Source organism: Ixodes scapularis, unplaced genomic scaffold (assembly GCF_016920785.2).
Source record: "Ixodes scapularis isolate PalLabHiFi unplaced genomic scaffold, ASM1692078v2 ptg000729l_1__unscaffolded, whole genome shotgun sequence".
In the NCBI taxonomy this organism is placed as follows: Eukaryota; Metazoa; Arthropoda; class Arachnida; order Ixodida; family Ixodidae; genus Ixodes; species Ixodes scapularis.
The window spans coordinates 94,706-113,799 of record NW_024610030.1 but is presented as its reverse complement, the minus strand read 5'-3'; the positions used below and the strand labels follow the sequence as shown (position 1 = coordinate 113,799).

The following is a 19,094-nucleotide window of genomic DNA, read 5'->3' as shown; positions in this document are numbered from 1 at the left end:
CGGTCAACCTTCCACACCGCGCCCCCCTCCCCCGCGCAAACTGGGTTAAGCCTTAGCAAGGCCGACCGCCTGGGCAACCTTCCCCACCGTGCCCCCAGCTACAGTCACCCATGACCAACGGACCGAGCGGGTCCTGAAACGTCGGGTTTTATGTGTTTTAGAGCGCAGCTCTTAGGGGCCCGTTTCCAGCTTAAGCGGCGTCGGCGTAACCGGGGGGGGGGGGGGGGCGGGGGGGTCACGTGACCCCCCCCCCCCCCGAGGTCACGTGACCCCCCAGGCCACGTGACCCCCCCCAAGGTCACGTGACCCCCAGGCCACGTGACCCCCTCCCCCGAGATCACGTGACCCCCCCGGGGTCACGTTACTACCCGCAGGTGACGTGCCCCCTCAGTACCCTTCCCTACTCCTCCTCAAGAGCTGCGCTCCAATTCGGCGTTACAGGGATTTGTAAACGGCCTTCATTTTTTAATAAAACTTTGGTTAGAGTCCGCTAAAACTATGTCAGGCAATACTTTGGGACAACTTTGTTTTATTCTAAATAACGCTTATGACATCACTGAATATAGAACGCAAAGTAGAAAACGCTGTGTGTCTATTAAACAATCAAAGTTAGCGTATCTTATGCTACGTCCTTGCCGTATCGCTTAGATTAGCACTACTAAGCTACAATCTTAATTTATCTGTTCATCCTTTTTGCCTTTAGACTATAGGCAACCGAGGCTGGCTGCCTTGATTAATCTCTCGGGTATTCTCTTCGTTCACTTGCCTCCATGCCATAGGCATTGTGTGCAACTTGGATAACATTGGTTGTGTAAATTGTAATAATAGCGCAATTAAACTTCAGACATACTGCTTGCTGATTTCATTTTGAGTAGAGAGGGCAGGCCATCGACATGATGCAACGCTCATCGTTTTTCTATTCCAGCTAGGGGTGCCCTTTCTTGGCTTTCTATGCTACGACATCATTCCGGACCATAGGAACACACCTCTTTTTAGGCCCTTTTCTTCACCAACAGAATGACTGCCCAACAACCTTTGTTCTTTATTGAAAAATGAAAAAAAAAATAAAAAGGTAATTTAAAGTAATGTCATTTCTTTTTAAAGTAATTTTCAATTGTAATTACTTACTTTTACTTCGTGGTAATTTGTAATGATTTTAATGACATTTAGCCGTTTCAGGCACAAGCAATTGTAATTTAATTATAAAATAAAATCAATTTCCCCAGCTCAACGAACTACTTTTTTCTTACATGTAAAAAAAAAGCCACAAATATAAAGTCTGGTGTAAGAGATATGAAAAGCCGTTCTATGGCGAAAGAAGCTACCTGATTATAAGCCACATTCGTTGTTCAAGAGCACAATGATCTATTGTAGGTGACCGGTTAAGGGTTCAAGGGGAGCTGCTCCCGCCTCTTTATGGAGCTTCCTCTGAACTCTTAACATGTCATCGACTATAAGTCTTTATCCTGGTGACGTCAAAATTTTGTTCCCTATAAATATTATACGGCGCGCAACACCCTACCAGCGGTACGCTTCAAGTCGCTTAGACATGGCACGTCAACTTTCGACTGTTTGCTGCGTTATGATTGGAGCCATCATTTTCCTTCCTGAGGCGCACTCAAAGGTCTATCAGACCACCTACGATGCTCAAAGGGTAAGCGCTAACGTTCTTTTTCCGTTAGCATTTCCCACTTCATTGTAAACCTCCTTAACCCGTCTATAAGCCTTACAAAATGTAAACTAAATATTTCACCTACCTGAAGTCCTTGCAGTGAGTCGATAGACCGGTATCGATTAATTCTGCATGTCACTTTTAGCATGAGCAAGTTGTTCAATATTTGTCTATTTGTTACGAGAGTGTATGTATGCTGGTATTTAATAATAATAATACAACATTATTAATATTAATATTTATTGGCAAACAATATTATCCTAGTTGGCGTGCAAGGCTGTTCAGCAAAGTGAAAACCCGTCCGCTAATGGCGCTTGCCAGCCCGCCACCCAAAATATAGATAAAACAATAACATATACACGCATGTATATATATATATATATATATATATATATATATATATATATACACACCACATACAAAAAAAAAGACAGAAACGTGCGGCGATTCAACAGACACTAGCAATTGTTACTTGGAACCCAACATTGATGGGAGCCCGTGCGGGAAAATTATATTTTGTGTGGAGTATATGAAATGGTGGACGAACTTAAATAAACCTCGCGATCACCTAAACCCCGAACCAACCTTGCCGCAGAAGAAGAAAAAAAAAGAAAAAAAAGAACGGAAACGTAAGAGCCTGTTTTTACTGGAGAATTTCATCGCCTCGGTTTGTGTATTCTTGAGTCACTAGATTATTTTGCTTTCTACATTGTAATTTTTTCTCCATCGTGGTAGTGGGCATAAGATGTTTCAGTGGGCGCGCTATAAAATAGTCGCATTAACTAGCCTCTCCACTAGCCCGGACGCTTGCTCAGCATGATAGAAAGCTGATCTCAGAGAAGCAAGGCATACTATTGGAGCCCTGGTGTGCATTTTTGGGGTTATTCGCCTGTTAAACAAAAATACAAAATGTTCATTTTTTTTTCTTTTGTGAAGGTCCTTACAATTTTCGTTAAGTAGTTGTGTTTTTAATGGGTTTATATATTTGTCGCGGCAGCTTGCGGAAAAAATAACTGCGGGGATTGTGTTTTGCAAACAGAAGTGCAGAAAAAGGCACGGTATTGAGCACGTGACTTTTAAAAATGCGTTTTCTGCTAGAGTTCTGGTAACGCACTTTTTTTAACTATGCTAACGCGCCTGTGCCTTTGTATGCTGGTGGATTCAGATAAGGTCAGACCAGCAGCGTAGCCAGGGGGTGTGGGAGGGGAGAGGGGGCTTATGCCTTCCTTAAAGTTTAGCCGCCTCCTATAATACAAACATGCACTTTAACCCCACCCCCCTCTCGAAAATAGTCCTTGCTACACCACTGGATCAGACTGTGGCCGATACTTAAATAACTAGGTAGGAATATGTGTCAAGATATGTTTATATGTCATTGCCTAATTTATTTAATAGATAAACCTATAAATAGTTTCCCTAGAAAAATATTTTTGGACAGAAAACGTCGTTGATCATAAAAAAAAGTGGGAACTCGCATGTACACGCTCCTACGGTGTTGTCATGTTCGGTAGTAAATAACTGGATATTTGATATTAGAAAACCACCATTCTTTACAGACAATATATGAGCATAAATAAGTGGGCGTAAATATTATTATACGTTAATTCTTTTACTTGTGGTTTATAAAAAAATAGCTCTAGCTAATACATGGGACCTTTAATGATTTTGTGCAAAATTTGAAGGCTCATATCTAATGAGATATTTTGTCATAGCGCGCTACTTTGAAGGATTATTTTTTTTTTGCACTCAGCTATAGACAGTCATGAGGGCTTGACGTCACGGAGCTGCGGCGGCGCTGCGATCGCGACGGAGCCGGATGGTGTGGGCAGAAGGGCACACGTTTCGCATGGGCGTCATTATATTTCAGCATGCCGCAATGCTGTGTAGCTGTTAATCGTACTGGAAGGTACAAAACAAGTAGCGGAATGAGTTTCCGCAAGTTCCCGGAGGACTTTTAAAGGCACAGCAGGTGGATAATATCCGTGGATCAAAAATAATGGTCGCCTCGAGCGGATGACCGTTTGTGCGGCAGCACTCTCTTGAAGGCAGGTGTGGCTTCCATTCCAATCTCCGTCTTGAGGCTTGCTCATGTGCAGGGAAACCTTCGTCTGATTGAGACCACCCAAAATTTTGTCCCCACGGTGTTCGCGCACGAAGCACCGGCCAAGGGCTCGTCGGTGGCTCGCTACGCCCGTGCTACCAAGCGAAAGGATATCGGCGGCCAAACTGTCAAAACGTTACCCCTTGTCGTGCCCTGTGGTCATGAGGGTAGAAAAAAGGTTGATATCTGTATTTAATCAATTAATAAATACACTTCAGCAGACCCACAGTCTGCTGATCCCGCCGGCAGTGCGGAAACCGGCTCGAAGTAATCGTAGGACTTGAAAGACTTGCACGCCCGCACCGTGTCGGCCGTGAACTGGCTTGGTGAAAAACCTAAATAGACCACGACGTGAGTCGTCGACGTCGGTGGCAGCAACTTCAGGTCGGAACTCCAGCAGGTCTTGTTCACGGCGTACTGACCGTCCAAGGCAACGCGGTTCACGCACAGTTTGTCTCGATACCGCTGCCGTTCAGGCTCGGGTAGCGAGCTCAAACAGTCGGGCATAACGTACGAATTACGTTGGCAGAAAATACGATGCAGAAATAAAGCTAGAAGCGTCTCCACAAAGTCAACAACGAGCGTACGCCACAGAACGCAATGGCAAAAACACGGAGAGCCGGGCCGCTTCTGCCCACATAGCTTCTGCGCATGCGCAGCCTTCCGGCCGTGTTGGTAAGTGGAGCCGCTCCGCGTGTCGGTCTATAGAATGATTTCAAAATCAAATGATTGTATATAATGGTTACCGTGATATTATCATGCAAACACATGATTAACACTTAAACACAAATATCTACATAGAAAAACACGTTCTTTTTTTATTTGCTTTTTTTTTTTATGTGGGATTTCATGCTCCTGAAAGCTATGTTCCAATATGCCTGATGAAGAAGTTACAGACCTACATATTCTCTACGGAGCCCCCTTTTTTAGGCATGGTAGCCCTGGAGCGAGGGGTCAAAAAGGGACGGACAGACCCGAAACTCCGAACGAGGCTTACCATGTCTATCCTTAACCAGCTCCCCTGTCTATTTGTTTTAACTTTCCTACTTTAGTCTGCACAAGGTTGTGGCCTGCACGAAACGCGATTTCGAGTTACAGTTTTATCAAGTTAATAGTGCTTTGAACTCAGACTGCGTTATATGGTTGTCACTTAACCGCTTTGGATTTCGCAGTCATGAATCGGAAAACAAAGCACGGACTGAAAGCCGAACGCTGACGCACAGCTTGTTTCCTCCCTGATTAGACACGAGCGCTAGCTCAACGTCTTGGTCGAGTTTATGGGAGTTACACCCGCGAATCTCCTAACGTGGTCCTGTTTACCTTTCCAGGAGCTTGCATTACCAAAGCGCTACTACTTGCAATATCGTTCCTACCGAGACGACTATGCGGTACCACAGGCGGCTAAGTGTGTGTCGCTGGTTGTAATGAACAATGCATTTGGTGTAAGAAACGCCATTCTCTTCTACAAGCCGACTCTTCAGAGCCAAACGTAAGGACTGATTGTGCATTACAGCTGAATGTTTGCGAACGATTTCGTACTTGGTTTTCTACAAGCCTGTATTAAGTGTCACCTCTTGACGGAACATCGTCCCGCCTTAACAACTGCCGCAAGATTAAACGTATATTCGGTCCTACGAACACATTTAGTCAGTCTTTCGTCCCTTAAGCAATCTGCGATTGGAACAGCCTACCATCTTCCATAGTCATCATTGCAGCCCCAAAAGGTTTCTCTCAAGTTTACGGGTTCATCTTTCTTGGTATTAGTATTTGTTTCCATTTTATTTCTAATGTAGTTTATCCTGAATGCATTAAATTAACGTGTGTTTTTATGTCTTGATTTGTGTAAAAGTGTATACCCCTTCCCTCCGTTTATGTAAGGCTCTAACAAGGCCCTCAAGACAAATAAATGAAAAAAAATATATATCTTTAAGATTGTTAGGACGCCTGAGTACGAAGAATGTTGAAACGAGATGATATTTTAAAAACATTTTTGTTTGTTGGATAATTTTAAGAGGTATTTCAAGGATGCCGGTAATGTTAGGCGGGCTGCTTAAGGATGCTAAGAAGTCTGTTATTCTGACGAATATCCCTTCGGCGGCTCGTCAATAGTTCATCGCGGTCTAGCATCCTGGCTCTTTCCATTGCGCCGTCAATTACCATTGGCGGACAATTTCCATTCACTTCTTGTTGAAGTAACCCTCGTCAGAGCATATTTTGTCAAACTTTTGAGCCTAACCGTGCGGTATACTTGTTTCACAGTCGCGGGAGGGGCAGCAGTTACAATGCAAATATAAAACGACGTGTCAATTTTCTATACATTTTTTTTTACGTTTTTTGTTTACATGACCTTAAGAAAGTTAACTCTTGCTAGAGAATACGTATGAGTACATATAGTCGTTTGGTAAGCAGAATATGCTTAAATAAGCTGGCCATCCGTTTGTTCCCGTATTAGAAATAGGTCGTAATGTATCGTCTCTAAAATTAGGGTCGCAGAGGCCTGCTCAATAGAATTTTTTTTTAATGCGAAAGCAATAACTGGTCTTATTGAGCGAAGCCGGTGAAGCCGGCCAAAACGGCAACTAAATTCCCTTGGCTGGGCGTTGTCTGTAGAAGCGGAACGGCAACTAAATTGCCACTGGCTGCGAAAGATTTCTACGGGAGCTAGGTTCCTGTAAACAAAGTAAATTAATGGCTCTGAAAAAAGAATTTCGCACATTTTGCTCTGGGTGGGAAAAAATAACCCGGGCCTTCGGGGTGCGAGACGGGCACACTTCCCCGACGACGGTGGCTCTACACTCCCGGCTGACTAAAGATGTGCCTAGTGCGTGCGTCATGCCCCCCTTTCGCATTCCCACACGTGAACAAACCTAAGTGTTTCTGCCAAATATTTGTTTTTGTACTCTGTTTATAAAAATGTTTGCATAGTTAGAAACCGTTTTAGCGCCAATCGCTATTTCACTGAGCCGCAGGGCCAAGGTTTTTGTTATAACCAAGGCTATTAAGTTTCAGCACTAGGCGAGCAAGATATGCTGAAGTGCCACAGTAGGGAAAGTCATGGCATTTGACGCTCGCGTACGTATCATTTAGTAAGGCGGTTCTGTTGTCGTGGGGTATATTTGTGTAGAGTGATGAGACGTAGGACGTATGTTCTCTTTAAAGGCTCAATCTGGAATACAGTCCTCGAAATTTCTGAACGTGCTTAGAATATTTTACGAAATAATCAAATATGGGTAAAACTGCGATAGTAAGGCGGTCTATGGAGCTGGAGATAGGTTCTGTCAGGGCTCTGTCAGATGTATTGGGGCGGCCAGGGTTTCTCGCTTTGTTTATTATTGAAGTCGTATAAAAACGCCCTACCTCAGCATATTTTGGTTGAAAAGAAATGAAAATGGAGGTTAATATACTACCTATCTCCATAAAATCAGTTACAGTGTTCAAAAAATGTAATGGCTTCGGTCGGATCATTTTCGGGTAACTTATAAAATAATGTTTCCCACAATTGGGAAAGGCCTTCTAGGTTTTCGTTGTAATTCACTATTACAACGGTTCCTTTATTGTCGGCTGGCTTAATAGTTGTGTCTCTTCAACTGCTAAGATACTTAGATCCCGCTCGCAAAAGGTGAAGTTATAGGTGTGTGGCCTGCGCTTCTTGTATTTCGCTATATATATTTTTGGGCAGATTTTACGGAGAAATTCAAATGTTCACAGCAATGGGCACTAAAAGTTTTTCTGTCGTTTTTTTTTAATTTTTTTTTCAAATGAATAATCTGTTGCATGCTTAGGGTTTTGTAAAAGCATTCCCATAGCCGTAGGTTTCGGCAAAGTTGATTAAAAAAGTTCGGCTATAAAGGCAACGGAAGAATATTTAAAAATACAGTAAACCAATACCTAGCTGAGCACGACGACCTTGCTAAGACGAAGGATAGATTTATAAAAATTTATATTAGTGCTGCCAAATTGTGTACGTCTATGTAACAGTTTAAGCTGTACGACTCTTTGATCCAAAATACTACTACCGGCTTGTTTCTTTCCAGTGGACGTTTAGTGACGACTGCATTTTTCAGTTTTTTTCTTGCATTGTTTTTAACTATACAGTAAATAATGTGTTTTCGCAGGAAAAACAAGCAAGTCAGGATAACGACTCACAAACCACCTGGCAGCCGCAGCGTCGTAGACACTATGATGAGAATCACCGATACTGATACAGGACGTCGTGAGTAAAATTGTATTTACTTGGGATCATAATGAAAGTATTTATATGTCGCCATCCGAAGGTTGTTTTCTTTTGCCAAGATTTAATGCTTACAAAAGCATTGAATCCCTGTGATATAAGCTTAATTTTCAAAATTATTACTTTGATTTTAATCAATAAATTTCAAACTAAGTTTAATTTATTATTCTTATCATTAAATTATCATTATTATTATTATTACAATTATGTGATGTTATTCCGTGATGTTATTCCGTGCGAACTTCCTTTTTTTTTTGTATTTTCCAGTGAAGTGTCTGGTCCCACAAGTCCCTGATGGCTTTGATCGGACCCGACACTCAACTGGCTATACCTGAACTACTGAATAAATTTATTATTATTATTTTTATTATTACTATTATTATTATTGTTTTATTATTAATAGTATTCTTATAGTTAACCTGTTCAATATGCTAGGTCCGTAAATTCCTTATGTCTTTATTTTTATTGCGACCTCTCATGGAATAGTCACATATGTCCTCTATGTGTCAACGACAAAGAACTATCTTTTGTTTACTCTGCAATATTAGAAGTGTTGTACAATTGCCAATTACAAATAACATTATGGCAGAATCAGACTACACCATACTTAGGTGTGCCATTACTCCTTTTTAACTGTCTACTTTCTGGCATTCACGAGTTGATCGCATTTTAAAAGATATCCTGATAAGTGTCACATACAATAGAGATTTATTGGGTGATAACGTCTTTGCTTCTTTTAGACTGCCGGCTTTTTATTTATTTTATTTTTTTCAAACAGTTTTTTGGAGGCAGTTCAGGAATATTAAGTTCAAAGTCGTGTCAAGCCAATCTCGTAAATTTATAGCTGCTGCCCGTTTACAAACTCCGTGAGTTGGAACACAAGACGGCAAAAGTGTGCTTTCCTTTTACGTGCCAAATATTTTTAGCAACTTCATAAACCCAGTGTTTTTCCTAAGCTCAAACAAGCAATTGAATAAATCTGTGAGAAGCATATTTTCTGGCATGTTGAGGCAGTGATTGCATATATTTCTCTCTTTCTTATTTTGGCAATCTTACAATTCCTTTTTGTGTGTGTGTGTGTGTGTGTGTGTGTTTTCGTAAGTTTCTCTTCTTCAAGTAAACAAAAATTATTATTATTATTTTTTTTTTTTTTTACGGGTGAGTATTCAAAATCGGAGTGGGCGAATTTCCTTTCATGAACGTCTTTACCTCCGAAACCAATGCGTTTTTTTTTTTTATCTTTTAGTTACTATCTTGCTTTCCGTGCTTGCATTAAGTATTCTGTATTTCTTTTTGTAAATATTCATATACTACGAATATACTAAGACTACGAATTTTGACCTGTGGGAAGTCTCTTCACACAGGTCAAACGTGAGACGCTGTAAATGTCGACCTGTATGAATCCTTCTTTGTTTATTTTCTTGCAAATTTTCCCTGATTTTTTTTTTTACACGTGACACTACCGAACTTGACCCGTTTTATTTTTAATGCAGAGTATGGTCTTATATGGTCTTATTAGCCCTTGCTGGCTTTGATTGAACCCGGAAATCAACTTCAAGATACCGGTATTTGTAATGAAAGATTATTACTTCAATTATACTATAATTTCAAGGTTATTATAAAGATATAAAGTATTATACCAGGAAAGTTCATTCACCTCCTCTCGAACGCGATTTTTTCTCACGAGAACAAGAAAGTATCTTGCGAAAGCAATGTCTGTTCCGCAGTGCGGAAATGTCTTGCTATCATATAAAAACTGAATTAAAAAAATAGACATGACACGCGCCATGATTGTCCTTATATGAACATGCCCTTATTCAGCTTGGGGCTACACTGATGAGCTCCAAAATATACTTACGTTCAAACTAGGGAACACTTATTACATATTCGCAACTAGAATATTTAAACTTGATGATTATTTTTGACCATAGTTAAAGGTGTAATATTGTTTTCTTAAATGCAGAGCTCTACGACCAAACGCTTCAATTCACCGACTACCGCACTTGTCGTGTGCTTGTTCAGCAGTTTGCTCAAACCAGACGTAAGTAGTGCTTGATATTTTCCCCCTATGATTATGACTTTTTCCTAGCAAATGAATATGATTTAGTGGACCCTATTTTCGCAAGGTAATCGCATACATGCCTGTCATTACTGAACCAACGGCTTATTTGTCTTATTATGTTTTTGATCTATACTTTACAGGGTGATTCAAGGAGAGGCGAAGCTCTTTAAATCGACCGCAAAATTCGGTTTCTTAACCTATCGCGCTACGACTTTATGCAGCGTTGCCCACAGATGGTGCATTTCTTTTGTAAAATTATCAAAGAGCGAACTTACCTGAGGAAAACGTAAAGAAAGAAAAAGGCTTAGCTACTTTGTAAAAGCAGCGAAGCCGCCGGTCTTCAAACAACACAGCGACGTTTCGCACGGGAGACAAGAGATGGCGCAAGCGGTCGCGAAGCCAACTGCCGCCAACGAATGAGCATACGACGCCGAGAGCCGGCGTCTCTAGCAGACAAGAAACCAGGAGCGGATTTAGAGGGGGGGTCCGGATGTCCTAACCCCCCTCTTGATTTCTGCTTGTGTAAATTTTAGGGTGTAAAACAAAGGAGAGGGGGAGGGGGTTCTAAACATATGGTACGCTGACCAACACTAGACCCCCCCCCCCCCCCCCCCCCTAAGGAAATGCCTGCATCCGCCCCTGCAAGCAACTGCAGTTCCTTGTTGCTACCGCGCCTGTTTTTGTTTCTACGACAGCCGCCGGCCTGCGGAACGCGCGCCGCTTTTGAGTCGAAAACATCCTCCGCTATATAAAAAAAAAAAAAAGACGCCGGCTCTCGGCACCGTATGCTCGTTCGTTGGCGGCGTTCGTTGCGCCATCTCTTATCTCCCGTGCGAAACGGCGCCTTTTTGTTTGAAGACCGTCAGCTTCGCTGCGTTTTCAAAGTAGCTAAGCCTGTTTTTTTCTTTACTTTTTCCTCAGGTAAGTTCGCTCTTTGAAACTTTTACAAAAGAAATGCACCATCTGTGGGCAACGCTGCACAAAGTCGTAGCGTGATAGGTTAAGAAACCGAATTTTGCGGTCGATTTAAAGAGCCTGGCCTCTCCTTGAATCACCCTGTAGTATGCAGTCTCCGACTGACACAAAGCATTTTTGAAGTAACAAACTGCGAATTCAATAACATACTTCCTCGTAAATTGGCGTTCTGAAAAAAGAAAGCTTGCCTTTCAGAGAACACTTAGAAAGGTAAGATTCGTTGACTCGTATATACATTTTGTTATCAAGCGTAAGCCACCGAGAAAGTGCCATTATACAGGCTTGATCGTGCTGACCAAGGCCATGGAGCACAGAATTTGCCCAGCACTTACACTCCGTGTGTTGTTCGTGCTATATTTTTCATCCTTTAATTATCTATTTTTTACGTTATGTTTATTTATTTGTACTTTATTGCCATGTTTTTATTGTTTCATTTTTTATTTGTGTTTTATTCATATTTATTTATTTTATTTTAATTTTACTATTTATTTATTATAATTAATTTTCTGCCGACGTTGCCGGCTTTTTTGCATTCTAATAAATGAAAATGCATATCCATACCCCCTGGCGTGTACGTTCCTAGGGGCGTACATTTCCTGTTTTTCCGACAACCGGAAACAATTCTTTCATTGTTGGGATGTAATTTTGTTTGTCTTTGAAGATACACTCAAGAGGTGTGTGCATAGATCACTGCACCTTCCGTTTATTTTGTCGTTTTTTTTTTTCTTGTAGAGAAGGAAAGAATGTGCCATGCGACTTGTTTATATAGTCCTATAGATTGTGCAGCCTATGGAAATTATGCATGGCGGCACGACATCCTTAAGTCTGCACTCAGTCGTTAGACCTATGTTTTGTAGAACTGGTACTCCAGCTCTAGAGCGCATAATGAGGCCCCGCCCGAATGGGTTGGCCTGTTAGATGGGCTTGCAGGCATGATTTTTAAACGATACTATAGCGGCTCTATAACTAGGGCATGTGAGGTTTTCAGTCCCACTGTTTGTTTTGTGCACAAAAGAAAAAAAAAACGCTTCTACATCTGTAGTTATAACATCCGACTGCCACTGCACCGACCCAGGTTTGACCCAAGCTGCTGGCTTTAAATTTATAAACTATATATATGTAATCTTAACGCCCGTAACGCTCCTAACCTGTAACTCGTTTATGATGCTCGGTTTCAAGCTCGTTCATGACAATTTTCTGATAGAAAACATCGCATAATTCCGATTCTTTATTAATACAAACATTACAGCTATATACTATTTTTGCGTTGGTACTAGGCCAAGCCGTCAATTAATCGGTTTCGCTGATTTTTATTCATAATAGACCCCTCTCAGAAAGCCCGACACCAGTGGAAAAGTTAGATCTGCCCGGGTACACCTCGCAGCAGGCGCCACCTTGAAGGGTGCTCCAAGTTTGTTCACGTTTCCCCAGTACGAGTTGTATAGTGTAGGGGGAGGCCGTGACCGATATGCAACTACCGTTTTTTTTTTTATCATTCGCTAGGAAAAAAATATGCTTGGAGTAAGGACAAATTACTAAATGGTGCCATGAAAAGTGAGAGTCGAGTAGTTCCTTGAACGTTTTTTATGTGTTTCGATAATGTGCTCGAAGCCATCTTGTTGTGAAACATTTGTGAGTGTTCGTGGCTCCGCGAGTTGAAAGGCTTACAGTTGCATCATCATGTTATTCTGGAGTCTATTCCCGATCAGCCCCAAACGTATGTAAGACGCAGTGAACAGTTGTCGGCGATCCGGTGACTACCAACCCACCGATTGCTAGTCCCTGCGCTCGCAAGTCCTCTGACTGACAAACTCGTTAGCAGATTGCAGACGTCAAGGGACAGGTAGGCCTCATGTCTAGAAGAAGTTTGCGAAAGCTGTGTCTCTTTCAGTTTGCTCGGGTGGCGCTAGCAGATCATCTCTTCAGACGGGTTGTGTAAAAGCCAAGTGTGATTATATCGCAATCCTCACTCAGCTGTTTTTAAGTCCTGCACCAGATTATTTTAAGTCGTGCCATACATAAAATAAAGTATCTACCTTAAAATCGGTTGCGCGATTGCATTTACTCGTATTGTTCAATAAGTCGTGCTCACGGCCGAATAATTTTCCCACGCCTTCTCGAGCGTAGTTGCTAAAACGATAATCCTTGGAAATCAGTTGTTACACGTATTAACTACAACAATATTGTAGTAACCTCACTTTTAATTGTACTAGGCAGTCTTTAAGCTGTCATTCATCAGGTGTTTAAATCTGCCAGACAAGCACGTCAGGCCGTGGTTTTACATATCGTCCGCATCTACTAGTAAAGCCTCCACACGAATAAATTTTCTATACGAAAAACAAAAATGCATTAAAACCCGACAGCCGCACACATTCCATATATAAAAAAGTAACTCTATGTGCAATGTGTAAGACTCACTTGCAAATCTACTCGTCAAAAGCGCATCGCCACGTTGAACGGGAAGTCGTCACCCCGATCGTGGCTGACTCTTAGTCCGGACCTCCCGCCGGTTTCTTCACTAGTTCGGGCAACCAAACTGCTCTCCATCTGACTTTTCACGAGAAAACGCGAGCGGACTCATGTATAACATGTGGCATTTCCTAGTAAAATGGACAATTGGGCGAGTTGGCAAGAGTTCATTATAACTTACAGCGCGACTGGGACAACGACGGACAGAGGAGAAAACACGGGACAACCGCTGGAATTTCCTGGCTAGATGGCTGACATTGTCATAATAAAAGCAGAGCTTTCTAAACTTGAGACAGTGGCGCGTCGTCTCAGTTGGTACTATTATTAGACAACTCTACAGATTATGCTCTACTGTGCCGCAAAATAAATATAAGTGTGAAGGTGTCCGAGATCTTCTCGTTAAGTACATTTATTCATCTGGAAATCTTTTCCGCTCTCTTGACTTCCCGAAGCATTTTGCTTCTTATCACAGTTGTCTGGGACGCGGGAAATTATTTTCGACTATCTCTCGTAACACGTAGACAGTTGATTACGGTTTTACCTTGCTCTAGTATTGTAGTTATTGAAAATTGAATCTGAGTATTTACAAAGCCAACAGAGTTTACCAGTTATTTTCTTTATTTCTACATAAAATGGCGAGGTCGCTTTGAAGAAACCGCATAAGTACTCCACTGAGTACTACACGCGACAGGTGGGTGGAACGCTCAGAATCGTTTGGGCTTCTACTCGAAATTGTACGATGTCGTGTACTTTTTTCGGGCATCTCAGAGATCCCTTCTAAAGCCTTGGTTGTTTGTAAGATCAGAAGATGGTCAAAACAGTTTCATTTTTTATTTGTTCATTGTATTTAGTTTAAGTGACACATACACAGCTTGACACCTTCTTAGTGGTGCATTTATTGTTGTTAGTGTTGCGTGGTAGGTTTTATCTGAGATATGAATCCGATCAACTGCAGTCTTTGCTTGGTCGATAAGCTACGACAAAAAATGCTTGAATTGCAGGTCTGGATTCATGATTTGTATAGCGAAAAGGTGATTCCAGAAACCTGGCCAATATTTGAGGTTCCCGTGAAAGCTCGTCAAGTGAAGTTTTGCTAAGGTCATAGATTGGAGATGGTACCCCGAAAAAAAAGTTGTGTCACTTGAAGGGTTCTGAGTTTGGTCATAGGTGACGGTCGCGGTTGATATTTGGATTGCAAGTTTTAAAATACCATTCAGAAAAGTGCTAACATTTTGTAGAATGTTGTAGCGTTTTTTTATTGTATTCCAGCTCACTGGAAGTTTTATTCCAGTGTTTAATTATACATTAATGCCAACATTTCGCTACAAAGACTTTAAATACGTCTGTTTTTAGTGTTGTTGAAAATGTACAATGGTAGTCACACTTGTCTATGACGCGCGAGCGTGCAGCTTTCTCCGTGGAGAGCTAGATTGGTGGGATTCGCGGAAACTAAGCTAGTCACGTGGCGCAACATGAAACGGCCCGCTCGAGGGGTGTCCTGCGCTCCCTATTAGCTGGCAGCGAACGCGGAAGACTGCTCGCACGCTTTTTACAACCATCATTGCTCGAACAATAAACAAACTAAAGCATGAGGTCGTATCAACAATGTCGTCATCAAAAAAAAAAAAAAATATCATAAAGCGCTTTACTTTTATTGCTTATCAAGCTGGTATAAGGCTTGCTGCTATGCAAAAAACAAAAGTATATCAATTGACCGAATTCAACAGGATTGCGCATAGTATCGAGAGAATCCTACAGGACAAAAGCACTGATCGTCGACAATGACACCACGAGTGCCGAAAGACGTCCGAACAAGAATAGTCGAGATAGGCAACCGGCAATGCTGTTTGGTTTGGCGCCATCTAGCGACTGAAACAAGAAATATTGGGTACCCCTGGGAGTGGCGGCTGCATTGTTCAAACGTGAGCTATTACTTTGGTGTCGCCGCTGAGCCTAGTGTCTGAAGCAAGAAATACTGGGTATCCCAGGAAGCCGTGATCGCGTAAAGTGCCAGTAGAGCGAAAGCTACGGCCCTGGTGGGCCAATCGGAACGTGACTGCCTATCACCGGAGCGCGCCTCAACTCCGGAGAAGTATCAGGCTTTTCGCTGCGTCATGCTCCAATATGTGTGTGTTGCGCTCGTATACGTCCCGCATTTCGAAGCCTTCGGCACGCAATGTGGGGCTTATCGTTCACCCTTTGCCAAGTTACAACGAGACACGCTATAACCGTGCTCTCTCTCTGCTGGCGCCGCCTGGCCGTTGCCGGTTGGCTATGAGCGAAGCGGGGTTGTCCCGGCTGATAGAGTGGGTAGGACACCCCTCGAGCGGGCCGTTCCATGTTGCGCCATGTGACTAGCTTAGTTTCAGCGAATGCCACCAGTCTAGCTCTTTCCGGAGAAACCGCACGCTCGAGCGTTATTTAGTAGTGTGATTAGCACTGCACGTGATTCGGAAATTTATCTTCTGTTGGATCGCGGGTTCTCAGAATCTTTCCCATATGCGAAGATGTCCAGTTGGCTGCTGGGCGAATGACGGTGCAGGTTTTCGTTGCTTGTTCTATTACAGTAGGTTATGAGGTGAGGTCTTCACCTAGATGGCTGAAGTTAGAGACCAAAACTATAGCTTTGTTACGTTGTTTAAGTACATCTGAATGTCGCTGCACCCGATATAGTAACGTGTTTGGGATATATTTTGTGTTTCGCCGACACCTAACATGGTGATTTAACCGTTCATGCTAACACTAAACCTGCTAAATTTAAATTCAAGATAGAAAAAAAAAGATAATCGAATTTTGTTGCATAGCAAATTCAAGAAGCAATAATCAACGCAATCTGAAAGGTACAGTCCTGATCGACTCAACTCAAGCGCACCACCACGCGTTTCGGTTTTCGCGGGCGGTGCCTTAGCGGCTGTCAGTACGGGAAGTTGGTGACGTGGCTTCGGGCAAATTCAAGTGTGTGGGGGGAGTGTGGTAGCCCCAGAGCTTGGGCACCGCTCCTTATTTCTACACTCGCTGACAGCTCTAGGAACGCAGGCGTATCGATGCCCGAGCATCTTATTATCGCTCCTCGACCAACGAGATGGCGACATTAGGCAATAAGAACGCCGAAGAGAAAATCTCGAAGTTCATTGACCAAAATAATCAAACAGTTCCAGTTTCGACATAAATGCGCGCATCGAAATATATCTCTACATATTTTTTTGTGTTTATATCACCAGATTTCGAAACCGGACGCAGGAAGAGCGCAGGGCGGTTCGTTCACTATAACGCATAAATCATAAAAATGTGACGTCGTAGTTTCACACACCTCGTGCTTATCTCAGCAGCGTGTCCTCGGTGGGTGCGCCAATGTCGCGTTTACCGCGATAACAACGAAGCACCGGAAATTAGTGCGTCCCTCTTCTAAACATGATTATGGATAGATGTTCCAGCGTTGTTTCTGCATCCAGTTTTAAAATAACTTTTCAGGATGTACAACAAAAAAACTTATTGTTGTGTATTCAATGCTACTTCAAAAACTATTTAAATGCATTTAACCTCTAAACTGTCGCCAATGCTATACTTCCAACATCATCATAAAAGCAATGACGCAGAGTTTTACGTGTTATGTTTTATTAATTTGAGCTAAATGTAATATATATTACCTGTCCGTAGTGAACCGACCGTTAAAAAACGCCAGAAAAGGTGGAACTCATAGAAAGCCTTCATTTAGAGTTGGAAAGTAATTGCTCGTTGGCTAAAAGTAGTGTTAAAGACACGATGTTAGAATGTAGTATTGATGCAAGTTTGATGCAGAAAAATTACTGTAATATTGATGCAGTGAACTTATTCTAGTTCATATTTCATTCCTCTCATAATTGGTGCGACCTTGCAAAGCACTTTTATTTGCTTAACGCAACTCTAAGATCATATGACATGATGGATTATTGACCCATTTGCCCTATTTGATGCTGAGGTAAATAGTTCATTAGGTCGTTTTAGTATGTAATCAATATTATCACCATGAATTTATTTAATTACATGTATTAAACACAATTTACGAGTATATAAATATATTTGTGAATTTTTAATCTTTTACAGAATGTAGCCTGTGGGTGATCCCCGAGAGAAGAGGGGGACCTATTCCAGCTGTATGCTCGCAGGCCTACACTGATATCTGTGGAGATCGAAGGCATCAGATTGATGATCCTCAACGTTGCCGATAATTTTCTTTTGAGACAGTACACAATAAAAATAAAACGCGAAAAATTGTCATTCATTATTTTTTGAGAAATACATAGTCAGTGTCTTCAACAATTTAATGCGTATTGTATAATTGTTCCTCAGATATTTTATTGCATCGACAACAAAAACGTTGTCTTATTAGAATTACTGTCTGTATAACAGTTGCTGCAATTATTTGACTTGCTCGTTGAATGATTTTGTACTTAAATTTATAATCAAAGACGTCGGCGCTATTCTAAGTGCATAATGGAGAAACTACTCGCCGTATCTGTTTTGCTTTTTAGTTCCAATAATCGGTATGAACGTCAAATAAAAATTGATAAAAATGTAAAATAACAGTGACTCGCTCGATGGTGTCGTCCTGAAGCTTCCATCAAACTGGTGTCACTTTTGTAGTACCGCTGGTATGTCAAGTCTTATAAACATGTGGAAGCCCACAACGTTTGGAAAAAATTCGAAGATTAAAACATGCATTATGGAAATGCTTTAAAGACGTAGAGAAATTTAACATAAAAAATATTTGGACGTAAGTCTTTTCACGCCGGGAGATCAGTGAATAAAAAACCTTCCAAACTGTTTCTGTTATTTTATTAAAAACTTTTGGAACACCTCATTAGAATATATAAAATGTCAAAACATTTTACCATTTCTTTTGTCTCTTCACGTACGTTATAAGAAGTGTTGGCTTTGTGTTCAATTAAAACTCAAATTTGTTTTTTTTTTTGTTTCGTCTATGCTGTTTTATTAGATTTTCACACTTTGCAGCCTTTCATATATCTTTTCAGAAAAAAAATTGCTTTATTTCCAGCTTTTCAGCCGAAAATGTTTAGAAACCTTAAAGCCGTTTACCGCTTGGCGCCAAATGGCGGGCTGCAGCAAGACGTAAAAAGATTTCAGGCATATTGTTGTATCTTTTCCGCTGTGCTTGTTAACTGACATGCACTTTATATGTAACTGAACTAACTACCATTCTTACACACAAAGAAGCTACAATCACAAACTCCGTAAATCAACCATAGCCCCGCGATATCTTTTTTGTAGCGTGAGCTACACTGGCTGATGTTGAGCAGTTTCGCGTGGCTCTTATAATGAGCCGTGCTCATTATGCGAGACGTGCTCATTATGCGGAGCGCGCGGCGGCGTGGCGGAACTCCGCATAATGAGGACGCATAATGAGCACGGCTCGCATAATGAGCACGGCTCATTACGAGAGCTACGCGAAGCCACCGCCGCGCGCTCCGCCGCCGCCTCGCCCGCCTCGCCCGCCTCACCGGTCTGCGCCTTCCAGAGGAGGGACGTAATGGCCATGTCAGACGCACTGGCGCCGCCGCGTGTCCAGCTGTGCGCCTCCGTTGCG

At 41.9% G+C, this 19,094-nt stretch overlaps 1 protein-coding gene across 1 annotated transcript; it reads left to right on the top strand.

Moving 5' to 3' along the window:
* Nucleotides 1-1,549: 1,549 nt before the first annotated feature.
* On the top strand, nt 1,550-17,718 carry LOC115312412. The gene is made up of 5 exons (XM_040216373.2): nt 1,550-1,654; nt 5,102-5,262; nt 7,889-7,986; nt 9,968-10,045; nt 17,594-17,718. The coding sequence occupies exons 1-5, from the start codon at nt 1,550-1,552 to the stop codon at nt 17,716-17,718; spliced, it is 567 nt and encodes a 188-aa protein (XP_040072307.2).
* Nucleotides 17,719-19,094: the final 1,376 nt, after the last annotated feature.